This window comes from Erinaceus europaeus, chromosome X (genome assembly GCF_950295315.1).
Source record: "Erinaceus europaeus chromosome X, mEriEur2.1, whole genome shotgun sequence".
Classification (NCBI taxonomy): Eukaryota; Metazoa; Chordata; class Mammalia; order Eulipotyphla; family Erinaceidae; genus Erinaceus; species Erinaceus europaeus.
In genome coordinates this window covers 24,552,563-24,567,837 of record NC_080185.1, presented here as the reverse complement: position 1 = coordinate 24,567,837, position 15,275 = coordinate 24,552,563, and the positions used below count along the sequence as shown (strand labels likewise).

The window sequence follows — 15,275 nt, the reverse complement described above, 5'->3', positions numbered from 1 at the left end:
TTTCATGCTGAAGATAATATCAATTAGTAAAAGATTAAAGAATATATTGGAAACTTAAAAAAACAATGATACATTTCAGTGAAAGTGCTTTTAAACATCAATGAAAATTTAAAGATTAACAAACTTGTAAAAGGAACAACATAAAAATTCAGTTAGCTTCCTGAATATGCAAAAAGATGTTATAATTCAGTGAGAAAAGGAAAAGGCATCTCAACAGGGAACAATGAATACCTAAATTGTTTTAGAGGATGAAAGCATATTGATTAATAGGAATTCTTATTGAATAGGAAAGCATATTGATTAATAGGAATTCTTCAGTAAAATGACAAACAACAAAATAAATTTCCCTAGTAACCAAAGAATATTACCTTTTTCACCCGAACATGAATTATTTCAAAATAACATCTGTAAATTGTCAAGAAAAATAGACATTCAAACATGGGTACTGAGAGTGGAAATAAGTGCAAATGTTGTGGATCTCAAGTAGAGCAATGCCTGTATTGTCACTGACTGAGCAATCCTACGTCTAGGAATTTATCCGGAGGAGATAATTTACGATATTTGTTTACATGAACATTATTTATCCCCTTGTAGCTTATTGAGAGTCACCTAAATATCCAGCAATACAGACAGACGGGTTAATAATGTATACAACTGTCATGACTTAGTACTAGGCAGTCTCTAAACAGTATATTCCATTGCATTATAGAAATACATTACTGATGTAGAAAGTTAGCCATGGGGGGGGGGGGGGAGAAGCAATGCAATCCACTGCTTAACAAAAAAAGCAATGCAATCCATTGCTTAACAAAATGCATAGTGGTCCAGGAAGTGGCATAGTGGATTAAGTATTGGACTCTCATGCATGAGGTCCTAAGTTCGATCCCCAGAAGCACATGTTCCAGAGTGATGTCTGGTTCTTGTTCTCTCTCTCTCTCTCTCTCTCTCTCTCTCTGTCTCTCTCCCTCCCTCTCTTTTTCCCTCCCTCCCTCTCCCTCTCCCTCCCTCTACCTCTCTAATTAATAAATGAATAAAAATTTTAATAAAACCAAATATCATGGAGCCAAGTTGTGGCATACCTGGTAGAGTGCACATCACAGTACACAAGGACCCAGGTTCAAGCCCCTGGTTTCCCCCTGTAGGGGGAAAGCTTCTCGAGTGTCTCTCTGTCTCTTTCCCACTCTACCTCCCCCTTCCCTCTCAATTTCTGGCTGTTTTTATCACAGAAAAAAAGATTTTAAAAAGGGGTAAGACTAAAACATATATATCTTTGTAAAGTATATACATATAGCAGCATATGTATACTATTCTACAAAAGTTTGTAAGATTACATACCAAAATGTGAACAGTAGACAGCTGCTAAGGAAGCAATGGGGAACCATTGTTCTGTTAAGGGTCATTTGGATAGTTATAGCAGCATGCCTGGGCCATACAAAATTATCAACTTAAAATTAGCACTTAATTATACTCTGAAAAAAAGATCTAGTTGCCTTGGCATGGGCAGAACAAATGATTCTGCAGGCCACACACTGCCCTCAGGCCAGAAGTTCCCCATCCAGGCACTGCTAAGGAATAGATTCTCAATCATCTTATTTCCTACTCTTTTGTTTCTTTGTGTTCTTTTCTTTTTTTTCTCACAAATATGTAGTACTTATTATTGTATTTTTAAAAAATGTGAGAACATCCTGAAAAGGGACAGTGAAATAGCTTACTTGAATAGCGTGCTGCTTTGTCATGTATGCAAGTCAGGTTCAAGCCCAGCCTCCACCACAATGGGAAAGGTTGATGCTGTAATCTCTTTAACTTCTCCCTCTGCCTCTCTCTCTCTCTCTCTGTCTCTATCTTTAAAAAAAAGGAATATCCTGAAACAAAACCCACTCTATCACTTCTACATTCTCATAATAATAAAGAATGGCATGGAAGTACACATTTGGAGATAACAGGTATGACTGATCTTCATGAATCCTGGTCACAAGGTGTAAATCAGTGGCACTAAACCTCGTTCTCTATGCTCTGTAAAGAGTCCAGGACAAGCTGGATGAAAAGACAACCAGCAAGTCTAGGACTGGTGAGGTCAGAAGCAGAAGCAGAGGTGACAGTAAATATAAGATGACCTTCTCAATGGGAAAGCATGAATCCATTATCTAGATACTACAACTGTTTTAAAACCTAGAAACAATAAAGCCTGCTGGCAACAGGTTATATATTGTCCTTCCTATATGGTCATAGTGGTAGTTGACACAGTGGAGGTGAAAGAACTAGAAATTCATTTCTATTAATACTACTTAAATAGTGTGGGGGTGCTGGGTGGTAGCACAGCAGGTTAAGCACATGCAGCAGGAAGCACAAGGACCAGCATAAGGATCCCTGTTTGAGCCCCTGGTCCCCCACCTGCAGGGGAGTCGCTTCACAGGCTGTGAAGCAGGTCTGCAAGGTGTCTCTCTTTCTCTTCCCCCTCTCTGTCTTCTCCTCATCTCTCCATTTCTCTCTGTCCTATCTAACAATGATAACATCAGTAACAACAACAATAACTACAACAACAATAAAAAAAAAACAAGGGCGAGAGTCAGGCAGTGGCATAGCAGGTTAAGCACACGTGGTGCCAAGCGCAAGGACCAGCTTATGGATCCCAGTTCAAGCCCCCAGCTCCCCCACCTGCAGGGGAGTTGCTTCACAGGCGGTGAAGCAGGTCTGCAGGTGTCTATATTTCTCTCCCCATCTCTGTCTTCTCCTCCTATCTCCATTTCTCTCTGTCCTATCTAACAACAACGACATCAATAACAACAACAATAACTACAACAGTAATAAAAAAAAAACAAGGGCAACAAAAGGGAAATAAATAAATATAAAAATATTTTTAAAAACAAGGGCAACAAAAAGAGAAAATAAAAAAAACAGTGGGAGGGGGGTCTGCATAGTGATACACCTTGTTAAGTGCTCACAAGGACCCTGGTTCAAGACCCTGGTCCCACCTGAAGGGGCAGGAAGATTCACAAGTGGTAAAGCAGGGCTGCAGTTGTCTGTCTGTCTTTCTTCCTCTCTTCCTCCCCTTACCCTTTCAATTTGTCTTTGTTTCTAGGAAAAGGAAAAAAATAAATAAGGGGCCACCAGGAGAGATGGATTCATAGTGTAGGCACTGAGTTCCAGCCATAACCTTGATAGAAAAAATAAAAACTGTGTGTGTGTGTGTGTGTGTGTGTGTGTGTGTGTGTGTGTGTGTGTGTGTTTTCACACAAACATTCATTGAAAGCCTATTACCTCATATGGAAACACAGGTGTGAGGTACAATGCACATAAGCCTTACATTCAAAGAAGTCATCCTCTAGTAATTGAGACCCATACTCAACAAACATTCAAACATATATCAGTATGAACTTGATAAGTGCTAGAAAGCCACAGAACAGGGTCCCATGGGATGAGTAGAGTAGAACCTGGTCTAACATGCTGAATACATTTCCGTTAATCTGGTCCTGCACTAATGCTAAAGAATTTCAGCCAAAGGAGTGGATGGGGGCATCATAAACATCTTGGTTTCCTTTCAGCATGTCTGTTCCCTTTACTCTCCTAATACAGTCCAAGCTAATCAGAGTCTGCCATTGCTGGTTAGATCTAGAGGCAACACTAACTCCTTCAGACCACTAGGAGACCATTTAGAAACTGTATACAGTCTTAGACAAACAGACACACATACATACACACACACACACACACACACACACACACACAGAGACAGAGAGACAGAGAGAGAGAGAATACATTTAAAATGTTCCAAACAGGTTATCTCTGATTAACCAGATTATGAGAGAGTGTAATAAATCCTCTTTATATTAATTTTAACTATGCTAGGGTGAAAGACACTTTTTAAAATGCACGTGCACCAGGCATAGACCATTCAGCACTGCAAGGTAAAGGTATGATAGTTCTTTTTTATAATTTATTTATTTATTATTAATTTATTCCCTTTCATTGCCCTTGTTGTTTTATTGTTATAGTTAGTGATGCCGTTATTGTTGAATAGGACAGAGAGAAATGGAGAGAGGAAGGGAAGACAGAGGGGGGGAGAGAAAGCTAGACACCTGCAGGCCTGCTTCACCGCCTGTGAAGCAACTTCCCTGCAGGTGGGGAGCTGGGGGCTTGAACCAGAATCCTTAAGCCTGTCCTTGCGCTTTGGGCCATGTGTGCTTAACCTGCTGCATTGCTGCCTGACTCTCGGTATGATAGTTCTTATACTAGACAATGATACTCACAGATGTACAGCAGGGAATAACAAAAGCAGTGACTGCCACACATTTAATTTCTCCAGACCAGCCTTGGTCTTCCAAGTCTTCATCTGATTTATATCTTTTTAATTAATGGCTTGGAGAGAAGTGGCTTACCCTTCATCACAAAGGGAGGAAGTGGCCCAGCTGGGAGGTAAACTCCAGTCACCTTGAAGCCAGAGCACAGGGCTCCCTCACCCCGTGCCCCTCTGCTTCTCTCCTAGGTATCTTGCCCTTTAGAGATGGCAGACTGAGTGAGAAGCTCTCAGGTTAGCCAGGGAGTTGAGCAGCATAGGTATCTAGTATGCAATTACTGGTGTTTCAATTCTAACTTCATCTAAAAAAAAAAAAAAAAGATGCTCACTGATTTACCTAACTCTCTCACTTGACCTCCTTTTTGGTCGAGAGCCATGTCTGTCTGGAGAATTCATACAGGCAAGCTCCTCTAAGAACCTCAACTCTTCAGTTGGAATTAATAGTTCCAACCTCACACACCCAAAGAGAGGTAGCCTTCCAGTGAAGCTAATGAAACTTAAAACTACAGGGACCTGCACTTATATGACTCTTCCCGGAAGAGTCCTTGAGCATTCTGTAGTTTTAATTGTATCTTCTTTTTCTTCAAGAAGGTGGCCGAATTACATAAGCATTGAGTCCCACAAACCTGGGATCATCTGCACTCCCTAAAGAAAACTGCTAAAATTGTTCTCAATGGCATTTCTCTTAGGATAACGTGTACTCAAGCAATTCTTGTGTAAATGTCTTGGTTTCTGAAATTTGAGCTACCCAGTGGTTTCCATGAGGCAGTTGTTATCTTTGAATCCCCCACAAAACCTGCTTCCAGACATGCCAGGCACTTGCTCAGCAAGTTAATACAACAGAATTCCCCTGTGAGCAAGCAAGCTAGAGTTGGGGAGACTGCCCAAACCCAAGAAATCATGAAACAAAATGCCTCTGAAACTTGACAATTAAGGGCATGGGGTGTGCAACTATACTTCCTGGGTTCAATTCCTGTCTCTACTATTTATTGTCTGCAAGGCTTTACACAAGCTGCTTAATCTTTCCACATCTCTGCCTCCTCCACAGTAAAAACAAACCTAAGAGCAATGCCCACCTGAGAGAGCTGTTGTGAGGTTTCAATGAGATAACACAGAGAAAAGACCTGAAAAGAGGGAACTGTTTCCTCTTCAGTCAACTGGCTTAGCACAAGCTCAGGAAAAAGATTTCTGATTCTCACCACAAGCCTTCAGCTTTCTTTTCTCCACACCAGCCCTGTATCTCCTGACTACTCCACTAGACTCCTGCAAACCCAGCCACTGTCACCCAAGAGCTGAGACTCTCAATCATCACACATGCTTGTCGAGGTGAGGAAGCAAAGGAGGCTTGAGGCATAGACTCGGCTCTGCCTTTGCTGGGAGTCCAAATGTGAGCTGATGCAGGACTTCGGAGCTAAAAGCAGAGAGACAGAGCTAGAAGGTGACAAACCACACAACAAGGAAAGCTGGGGAAAACAATGCAGGGGAAGAGCCATGAAAGAGTCAGGAGGAAGAGAGAGGTGGGGTCTGAGAAGGAAACGTAGGAAGGTGTATACCTCAGCCCCTGGAAATCTCTCACAGTGGAAGGAAAGGTGTTGTTGTTGTTTTATTTGTTTGTTTGTTTCTTCTACACTACCACTTCCAGCTTAGAGGAAAATTGCTCTACCTCCACTCTACTGACAGGAGAATTCAAGTCTCTCAAACATATGCTTCATTATTCCAATACCAGGTACTGCAACTCAGTGAGACAGAAAGAGGAGGAGGAACATATGTTTTCTGAAAGTAAACAAATCCTGCTGGGGGAGGGGCAGAAGTAACCACTTGGGGGGGGTAATTTTTCCTGGAAGCTTCTAGAGGGCAAGGATAATGTCCCTCAATTTGCTTTGTTGGCTCACTAAGGAGAAGATGAGCAGCAGTGATGGCAGTTGGCATTAATGGTGAGGACCAGGGGAGGAAATCAGAGTCCTACACAAAAGGCAGGGCCCAAGGTTAAAGAGGAATGTGTATTATCTATGCCTGCCTGCACGCTGAGTCTGTTTCCTAAGCTTTTTTTATTATTATTATTAAATAGCTCTCAGCCTAATGACTGACTTTCCTAAATCAGTAAGATAGCACTGAAATGGTTTACAAGCCCTCCCCCTACCCTGGTCCCTCTCCTCCCCCACCACACAACCTCAGCCTCTGGCTCTGCTAAAGCCACAGAATTCTAAAACAAAACTGAATCCAAACATTCTTAGTTTAAGAGTGAAATGGCTTTAGACACTCAGTTTCCAATTTTTTTTCCCTGATAACACTCATAATAAAAGAATCACATTTTTTTAAAAACATTGTAACCAATGTTTTTAAAAATGTAACAATGTTTTTGTGGCACTGACTCTTTGAGTCAGTGCCACAAACATACACTAATTAAAGCCTGCATCTTCTGGACTCTGATGAGAACTTCACCTTTTTTATAATGGGATTACTAGAGCTCTGTTGTACAGATGAGTGGTTTGATTAATAATTTACATTTTTGAGGCTATAGGACCTCACTCATGGTCAAGCCTGATGTTCTTGAAATTCTTCTGTTGAGGGTTTTTATATTTAGCTCTGGCGATTGAATTAAGTACTGATTAGACATCAGTGTAATTATTCTTTCCTGTATGTTATTGGCAAAAAAAAGAATAAGAAGAAAGAAAGAAAGAAAGAGAGAAAGAGAGAGAGAGAGAGAAAGAAAGAAAGAAAGTAAAGGTCACTGCGGAATAGTCAGCAGCTTAAGTAGGGGACTCTGGGGCTCAGTCTGCATAGTGCCTACGCATAGGCAGAACAACTGTCAGACTAGTCAAGGGGAAAAATTGTGAAATGGATAAAAATTGCTCAGTAGTCACTTAAAATCCCCCACTACATTATAAAAAAAACTAAATTAACAAATGATTGAATCGCAAAATACATGTTTATCAACATTCAAGCAATTATTTAGTCACATAGTTTAACTGTGAAGGAAAAAAAAGCTTTGCTTGAATAATGTTCCTAAACAGTTATTTCAAGCAGAAATGACTAGAAAAATTGCTCTGAGCTGTTTCAAGCAAGGTCAGTTTTATTGGGGGGGGGGAAGGAAGGGGAGAAGGGAGAGACAGAAATTTGACAGAAGAGAAAAAGTGTTAAAGATTGCCAGGAGCAGATGGTAACAGAAAACAAGAGAGAGGAGAAACAGCAGATCAGCCACACTCCTCTCCCTGTTGAGAGATGTCATTTTCATCTTTTCCACAGAAAGCTGGTAGAAGAAAGGCTTTAAACATGGGGCGAAGATCAACTGGAAGAGTTCTAGATGTTAAGTCATCTTTCTCTTCTCTCTGTTGTGACAGTGGGGATCAGAAAAGGCAACACAGTCTAAGGCATGGACATAACAAACCCTTCAGGATCTAGCTATTTGTTGTTTGTATGGGAAAAGGGTCAGAAGAGAAACTTCTCAGAAAGGTGAAGAGAGGACTGCTTCTGGCAATATTGATGTTTCAAACATCAAGGTTTCACATCGAAATGGCACAAAATGAACTCCTTCCCCACCACCCCAGGGTCCTTTTACCTAAGTGTGTGCTCCAGAGCTCACGCTTTCTTCTCTCTCTCTCCCTCCTTTCCATAACTCCCTGTCCTGTGCCCCTGTGCATTGGAGCATCCTGGATAAACGTTTGAATGTAGCAAAAGTTGTTGAATCACATTATGAAGTTGAGCTTTGTCCAGGCTAATGCCAGGAATGGTGATGGCTATTTCTCTAGCACCAGCTGGGGGGGAAGCAGCCCACATAAATGAACCATGTAGGGCTTTACAGATTTCAAGACACTTTGACACCTGTTACCTCTACTCTACCAGGTATACAGGACTGTAATTATCATCCCTATTTTGAAGATAAGAGGTTGAGGTTATTAGAGTCTACATAAATATCCAAAAGCATAAAGCTCATAAATGCAGAGCTACAGGGCCTAAAGAGAGAACTCACCAGGTAAGGCAAGTGCATTGTCATACACAAGGCCCTGGCTCAAGTCTTGGTACCACATAGATGGGCCACAGCCACAAAGAACTCTGGTGCTGAAAAAGTCAGCCTGAAGCGGTAAAACCATGCATGCGCAAGGCCATGGCAACACCAACAAATGAGTTCACCAATCCATTAATACAGAGCTATTTGGAATTGAGTCTATATTTTCTGACCCCCAAGTTTTTTTTGCATTGCCTCCAAGCACCAAAAAAAAAACTTTTTAGCCATTTAAAATGGAAACATTAAGAAAACTATAATGGGGAGGACAGAGACAGCATAATGGTTATGCAAAGAGACTCTCATGCCTGAGGCTCCAGGTACAAAGTCCCAGGCTCAACCCCCTGCACCACCATAAACCAGAGGTGAGCAGTGCTCTCATTAAAAAGAAAAAAGAGGAAGAGGAAGAGGAAGAGGAAGAAAGAAAGAAAGAAAGAAAGAAAGAAAGAAAGAAAACGGGAGAGATGAGGTGAGGAGAGGAGGGGAGGAGAAGAAGAGGGAGGGGATCAGGGGGAGGGGAAGAAGAGGGGAGGAAGAGGGAGGGGGAGGAGGGAAGGGGAGTGGAGGGGAGCAGAGGAGTGGAAGAGGAGGAGAGAGGAGAGGAGAGGAGGAGGGAGGAAGAGGGAGGAGAGAGGAGGATGGGATGGGGAGGGGAAAGGAAGGGAGAGGAGGGAAGGGGAGGAGAGGAGGGGGTATGAGAAAGTAGGAACGGAGGGGAGGAGGAGGGAGGAGGGAGGAGGAAGGAGGAGGAGGTAGGAGGGTGGGAGGGGAGGGGAGGAGAGGAGAAGAGAAGAGAAGAGAAGAGAAGAGAAGAGAAGAGAAGAGAAGAGAAGAGAAGAGAAGAGAGAAGAAGAGAGGAGAGGAGGGAGGGGAGGGGAGGAGAGGAGAGGAGAGAGGAGGTGGAGGAGGAGAGGAGGGAGGGGAGGGGAGGGGAAGGGAGGAGAGGAGGAGAGAAGTGGAGAGGAGAGGAGAGGAGAGGAGAGGAGAGGAGAGGAGAGGAGAGGAGAGGAGAGGAGAGGAGAGGAGAGGGGAGGGGAGGGGAGGGGAGGGGAGGGGAGGAGAGGGGAGGAGAGGAGAGGGGAGAGGAGGAAGTGGAGGGAGGAGGAGGGTGGAGGAAGGGAGGGGAGAAAAAGAGGGGAGGGGAAGGAACTATAGTGAGCACAGTCTTATCTTTACTTAAAGGTTCACACCCATCACTATGTAATAGGTTGCTAGATTTACTATGTTGCAGGGGTAAGTGGAGTACATAGGAATACACTCCTGTCCTAAATGCCCCAGTCTAGGAGTTCTTCAATTCACTTCTATGTCCTCTACCCTGATTATTACCTATAACTTTCTGCTATTCACTTGAATCTCCCTCTGGCAATCTTCAACTAACCTGTTGAATTGCTGATCTACCACTGACCAGAAAACTTGGAAGTCAGTCTCATACAGATTATCTGTATTCTTTTGAAAGAACACTGTATGTAAACTAACACCATAGTAGGTTCTGAATAAGGACCCAAGGAATTCACTGACAAATCAATTGCATAAGAAGCTTCCTGGCATCTTAGGTACACAGAGGTGTTTTCTGCTTAACCACTCTATCTCCTCTGTGATAAAGAGTGTCTGAGTTGTGGGCAAGGCAACTTCCAGAAGAATCCAGTGAGGCTGCTTTCTGAAGAGTCTCTTCTCATTCAAAGTCAGCTGTACCTTGGGGAAGCCTGGAATCATCTGACTTTTGGAGAAATTCTCCATATCCTCCTTTCAAATGCTTACTGAGAGTACAGTTTTGAAAGTTAAAGTAAAGCCTTACGAAGAAAACATAACTCAAGGCTAGAGGCTGTTGTAGTGGAGATGTGATTAAAAATTCAGAAGCTATCCAAGTTTTCTTCCTAAGGACAAAACTCCTATGACTTCTCAGTTCTGTTTTACCTCAGACACACTGAGAAGGAGGAAAACCATGTCACATGGAGGCTCAGAAGAAGCTGTGACACCAGTGAGTTTCTTCATCTGTAAAATGGAGATAATTACAGTATGAACCGCATAGGGTTACTGGGAAAATCAAATGAGATAATTATGTAAGAGTAAGCATCATATAGTAAGCACTTAATACATTTCACTATTATTATTATTATCATCCTAATTATTATTAGAGGAAAGGGAGAGGGGGAGGGAAGGAGAAAAGAAGATCTCCTTTTCGTGGAGTTATCCAAAAAGAATTAATTAAGCAGAAACAAACAAAAAAAATGCTTGTGTTGCTCCATTTTACTAAGCACATCTAAGTAAATTAAATTTAGGAAACGAGGCAATACAAAGATTGAAAATAAAGAGCAACTTTTTTAATGCCTCAATCATTATCAAGACAACATTAGCAATAGCGCGCTCCAACTACTGCAGCAAAAGGCCCCAGGCTCATTAATGAGGGCAAAGGCTTCCTGTAAAGGAACACATAAAATCCAAATGGAGCCATAAGGATTGCCTGTGGAACTGTACACATATTTGCAGAAGACACTCACTGCTTAAATAACCCCAAAGTGGACCAGTGAAGGAATCCAAAAGAGATCTGGATTGGTGCACTGGGTTAAGAGCAGATAGTCATAAGCTCAAGGACTCAGGTGAGGATCACGGTTTGAGCTCCCAGACTCCACACCCTTAGGGGGGTTGCTTCACAAGTGGTGAAACAGGTTTGCAGGTGTCTATGGTTAACTTTCCCCCTCTACCTCCCCTTTCTCTCTCAATTTCTCTCTGTCCTATCAAAAAAAAAAAAGAAAAGAAAGGAAGGAAGGAAGGAAGGAAGGAAGGAAGGAAGGAAGGAAGGAAGGAAGGAGAGAGAAAGGCTGCCAAGAGCAATAATATTGGTAACCACCACTAGTGATAATGCTGGAGGGAGGGAGGGAGGGAGAGAGAGAGAGAGAGAGAGAGAGAGAGAGATTGAGATATTGTGGATCTAGGCCAAGACCAAGATGAGTTTTCTTCAACTCTGCATGTGGTAGAGAAAATGGTTTGTAAGAGCTCCTCCATGTTAATCTTCATATGAGTGATGTACTGGAACAATTGTCTCAATAATTTGGCCTACTAGAATCTTGAAGAAGAAATTTTTGGAGGAAGAATTGTACCCCCTATTTAAACTCCTTGGTATAATAAGCAGTTATGCACGGGGGGGGGCATATGCACTCCTTAGCAATTAATAACACATCATCATGTGGTGGCTCAATCTAAGTCTTGTCTCTCCAGAAGTTTGCTACAGAGGGGATTGGGGACAATGTTTCTATTAACATGGCATACATGTCTTGATGACTAAGACCATGAGTTTTGTTGTTTCTATGGAATTGTCTTTTTTGTGTTTGGTTTTGGTTGTTGTTTTTGTTTTGTTATTTTAAAGTGAGGCAGGAAAAAAATAAGAGAATAAAGCAAGGTAAACATAAGCACACATGAGGTCACCAGCAATGAGTTTAGATGTCACTTTGCTGTCTCCATGTTACTTTGCAAGGCTTGTCCTTCTGCCTGTCCCCCCAACTTGAGAAGTTTTTGTTGTTGTTGTTGTTGCTTTTGGAGGGTGGGATACAATTAGTGGGTGCTATGCATCTCCTCCCATCTTTCCACAAGATTACTGTTCAACTGCCATTCAACAGCAGTTATAGCTGAAAGCTAATCTGATCAAAATCTTGCTAGAACTTCCTCTCTCTCCTACTCTTATGCTGTCCCAGACTTGGAAAACACAGTAAGCAAAAGGCAGGGCTAGATAAAGATGTGAATGAAGACACTCAAGGCCCACAGACAGGCAACCATGCCAACTTGTCTGCTCACTAGAATACCAGTGTCACCACCTCCAGTCATGCAGTAGTAGCGAGGTAACAGCTGGAGGCCTGGTTATTCTGGGCATTAAATAAACCACAAAGGCTCCACTCCAGAAAAGCATCTTGACACTCCAAAGATTCAGCTCTCTGCTTCAGCCCCATTCTGTTATCACCCCACTTTCAGCCAGCAGATCAGCAACAAAACCAATCTAAGCAGTACATGAATGGGACATGTATTTTTAAAAGCAACTTAAATTATTCATTCTATCACCAAATTGTTAGTCTCAACAAACTCTTCACAAGAGTCTGACTGCATAAATAGGTTAACAAATACTTCAAGCTTATATATTGTACTTCAAATAATCAACCCTCCAACCCCTGAGGTACAGACCCAAGAAACTGTTGTGAATGTATGCTTTATTAGCTAATTTGAATAACTTCCTTAGTTAATTCTAAGAATGCCATTATAATATACAAAATAAGCTATAATCGGCCCACCTTACAATTCAAAGAAATTAATTCTTATAAAAGTGCCATAAATCTAAGGATTTGGAATGCCAAGTAGTCAGAAGTGTTATTTTTCTCTCCATCCCCAATTCTCTATTTGTGGGGGCAAGAAAGAAAGCAGCTGACTCCATCTGTTCAGAAAGGATAGATGAAAACCCCAGTCTCCACAGTCAATCCCCCCCCCTACAGGAAGTAGTATGCAGAGGTGGTTAAGAGCACTGACTCTAAAAGCCAGGCCACCTGGGTTCAAATCCTGTCTTCACTATTCAGGAGTTGTAAACCTTGGGGACAAGTTACTTAACCATTCTGTGCCTCAGGATTTCATAGGGCTTATGGTATGGAGTAAAGGAATGAATATATGCACAGCACAGTGTTATGTAAGTGTTTGCTTATCAGCACCACTGTGCCATCCTAACCTCACCATCCCTTGATGGGTCTTTGAGTCAAGAGGGATTTTCTTCATCCTGCTGTGCTAGTTCTGTAAGTGAGCGAGGAGACCTGTAACTAACTACCTTCCTTCTGGACAATGCCTCCACCGCTTCTTTCCCAGTCATGCACAGGTGTAGTAAAAGCTGATACTCACAAAGAAAGAAGAAACCACTCACACAAATGAGAAAAAGGTAGGACCATCAAATCAGTTTCTCCCTTTTGAACAGAAATGGCCCCAGTGGTCAGCAGGAGTTGGTACATATTCCACAAAGATATGTCCTACACCTAGAGAAAACTGGTATGCAAGCCAACTATTTAAAATTTTTAAACAAGTCTTAAGGGCTGAGATCTCTTTCTGCAGAGACTTATAATCTTTGTATACAGGCAAAGAGAAGATCCTGGGTCAATGGGATTTTGACAATCCCTGACTTTCCAGAGATTGAAATGGAGCTTCTCTAAAAATTGTTTTTCTTTTACCAGAATCTCTCACTGGGAGGTTTTCATATCAAGCACTAATGCTGGAATGGTAATTTATAAATTATATTTAGCATTTGAAATCCCATTACCCAAATAATGATGACACTGAGCAATGATCCCCAGAACTCACCTTGGAAAACCGCAGCATTCTGAATAATTAAGAACTTGAGCTCCATACTTGCGGACTGAAGCAGTTGTTCCATGTTCAGTCGTGCTGTTAGTTGGTACTTTTCTTCCATTTTTCTTGAGCAGCATGTTGGGCCTTTGGGGAGACACACCTGCAAATCTGATCCTGTAACAAACAAGTTTTTCATGTTTCAGTAAGCAGAATGTCACATGTGCGCACGCACACACACACACACACACACAAGAGGCAGACAGGGCAAAAACAATGCTCTATATTCAAAACTATATTCAATTTCTTTTTGAATATAGTAAAATCTTGATTATCCAAAATTAGTGTTTATCTTACCTAATCCCCACTTTCTCCCAATTATCCTTATGACTGATTCTTTGTGAATAACTATCAGAATTAATTGCCTAGGTTGCACTCATAAATTTTGCAGAAACTAATTTTAGCACCAAGTATATATGTCATTGAACACCAATATGTAATTTCTCTGTTAAAAGACCATTCTTCACTCCTGAAATTTATTTATTTTGACTGTAGCTTATGAATAAGAATGTAACCAAGAAGTAATATTCAAAATCCTAGTTATGATTTCCTAGAGAAATGTATGTTCAGCCAACCCAAGATTACTTTTCAGAATAACATACTGAAACATGGATACCACAGCAAAGCTGTGTTTTATTATTTTAGTTGTCTTCACTGAAGGTGTGGAGCAAGATTCATGCTGAGGACTAAATGAATATTCAGTCAACATGACTCCTTACAACATTAATAGTCTAGCTCTAAGTGTTGACCACTTGTTACTCTGAACTCTTTTTTCAATACTACTTATTTATTTATTACTGTGTAGAGACAGAGAAAACTTGAGAGGAGAGGGGAAGATAGAGAGGGAAAGAGACAGACACCTGTAGACTTGCTTCATCAGTTATGAAGCTTTCTGCCTGCAGGTGGGGACCAGGGGCTTGAATCTGGGTCCTTGCGCACTGTAATTGTGCCTGTGACCAAGTGTGCCACCGGCTGGCCTCTGAACTCTTAAGCTACCTCGTCACTACCTCTCTGGAAATACAAAATGCTTTTTATTTATTTTATTTTTAAATTAATTTTATTATCTGTATTTATTTATTGGATAGAGACTGTCAGAAATCAAGAAGGAAGGGCATGATAGAGAGGGAGAAAGAGACAAAGACACCTGCAGCCCTGCTTCACCACTTGTGAAGCTCAAACCTGGATCCGTTGCACATTGTATAACATGTGCACTCAATCAGGTGCACCATCATCTGGCCCCTCAAAATGATTTTTATTTTTGCATCTCCATAAACATTTGTCACCTAAACAATCTCTGCATTTATTACAAAATTAAGAGAATCAGAGCCTTTTCTTGGTCATCCATTTGCAACCCTTTGAAGCATCCCTCATTAACTCCTCCCCCTTTGTTGTAATGAACCTACCCACCCATCTACAACCTCTCACCCAGCACAGGAACCTACTGCTATGGAGGTATTATTATTATTATTATTATTATTATTATTTTGCTTCCTATTTTTCACTTAAATTTCAGTGGTGCTCTCCATCATTCTACACTCCTTGTGATCTTATGTAAACGCATGAGATTCCTAAACTTCCTAATCTAGTCCTTACTTCTCTCCTAAACTCCAA

General features: G+C 41.5%; 1 protein-coding gene across 1 annotated transcript in view; it reads right to left on the bottom strand.

Moving 5' to 3' along the window:
- Window positions 1-15,275, bottom strand: part of GPC3 (glypican 3) — a 465,788-nt gene that overhangs the window by 414,861 nt on the left and 35,652 nt on the right. Inside the window, exon 2 of the mRNA XM_007517010.2 lies at window positions 13,620-13,781. Within this exon, the coding sequence (XP_007517072.1) occupies window positions 13,620-13,781 (162 nt within the window). The remainder of the gene's footprint in view (window positions 1-13,619; window positions 13,782-15,275) is intronic.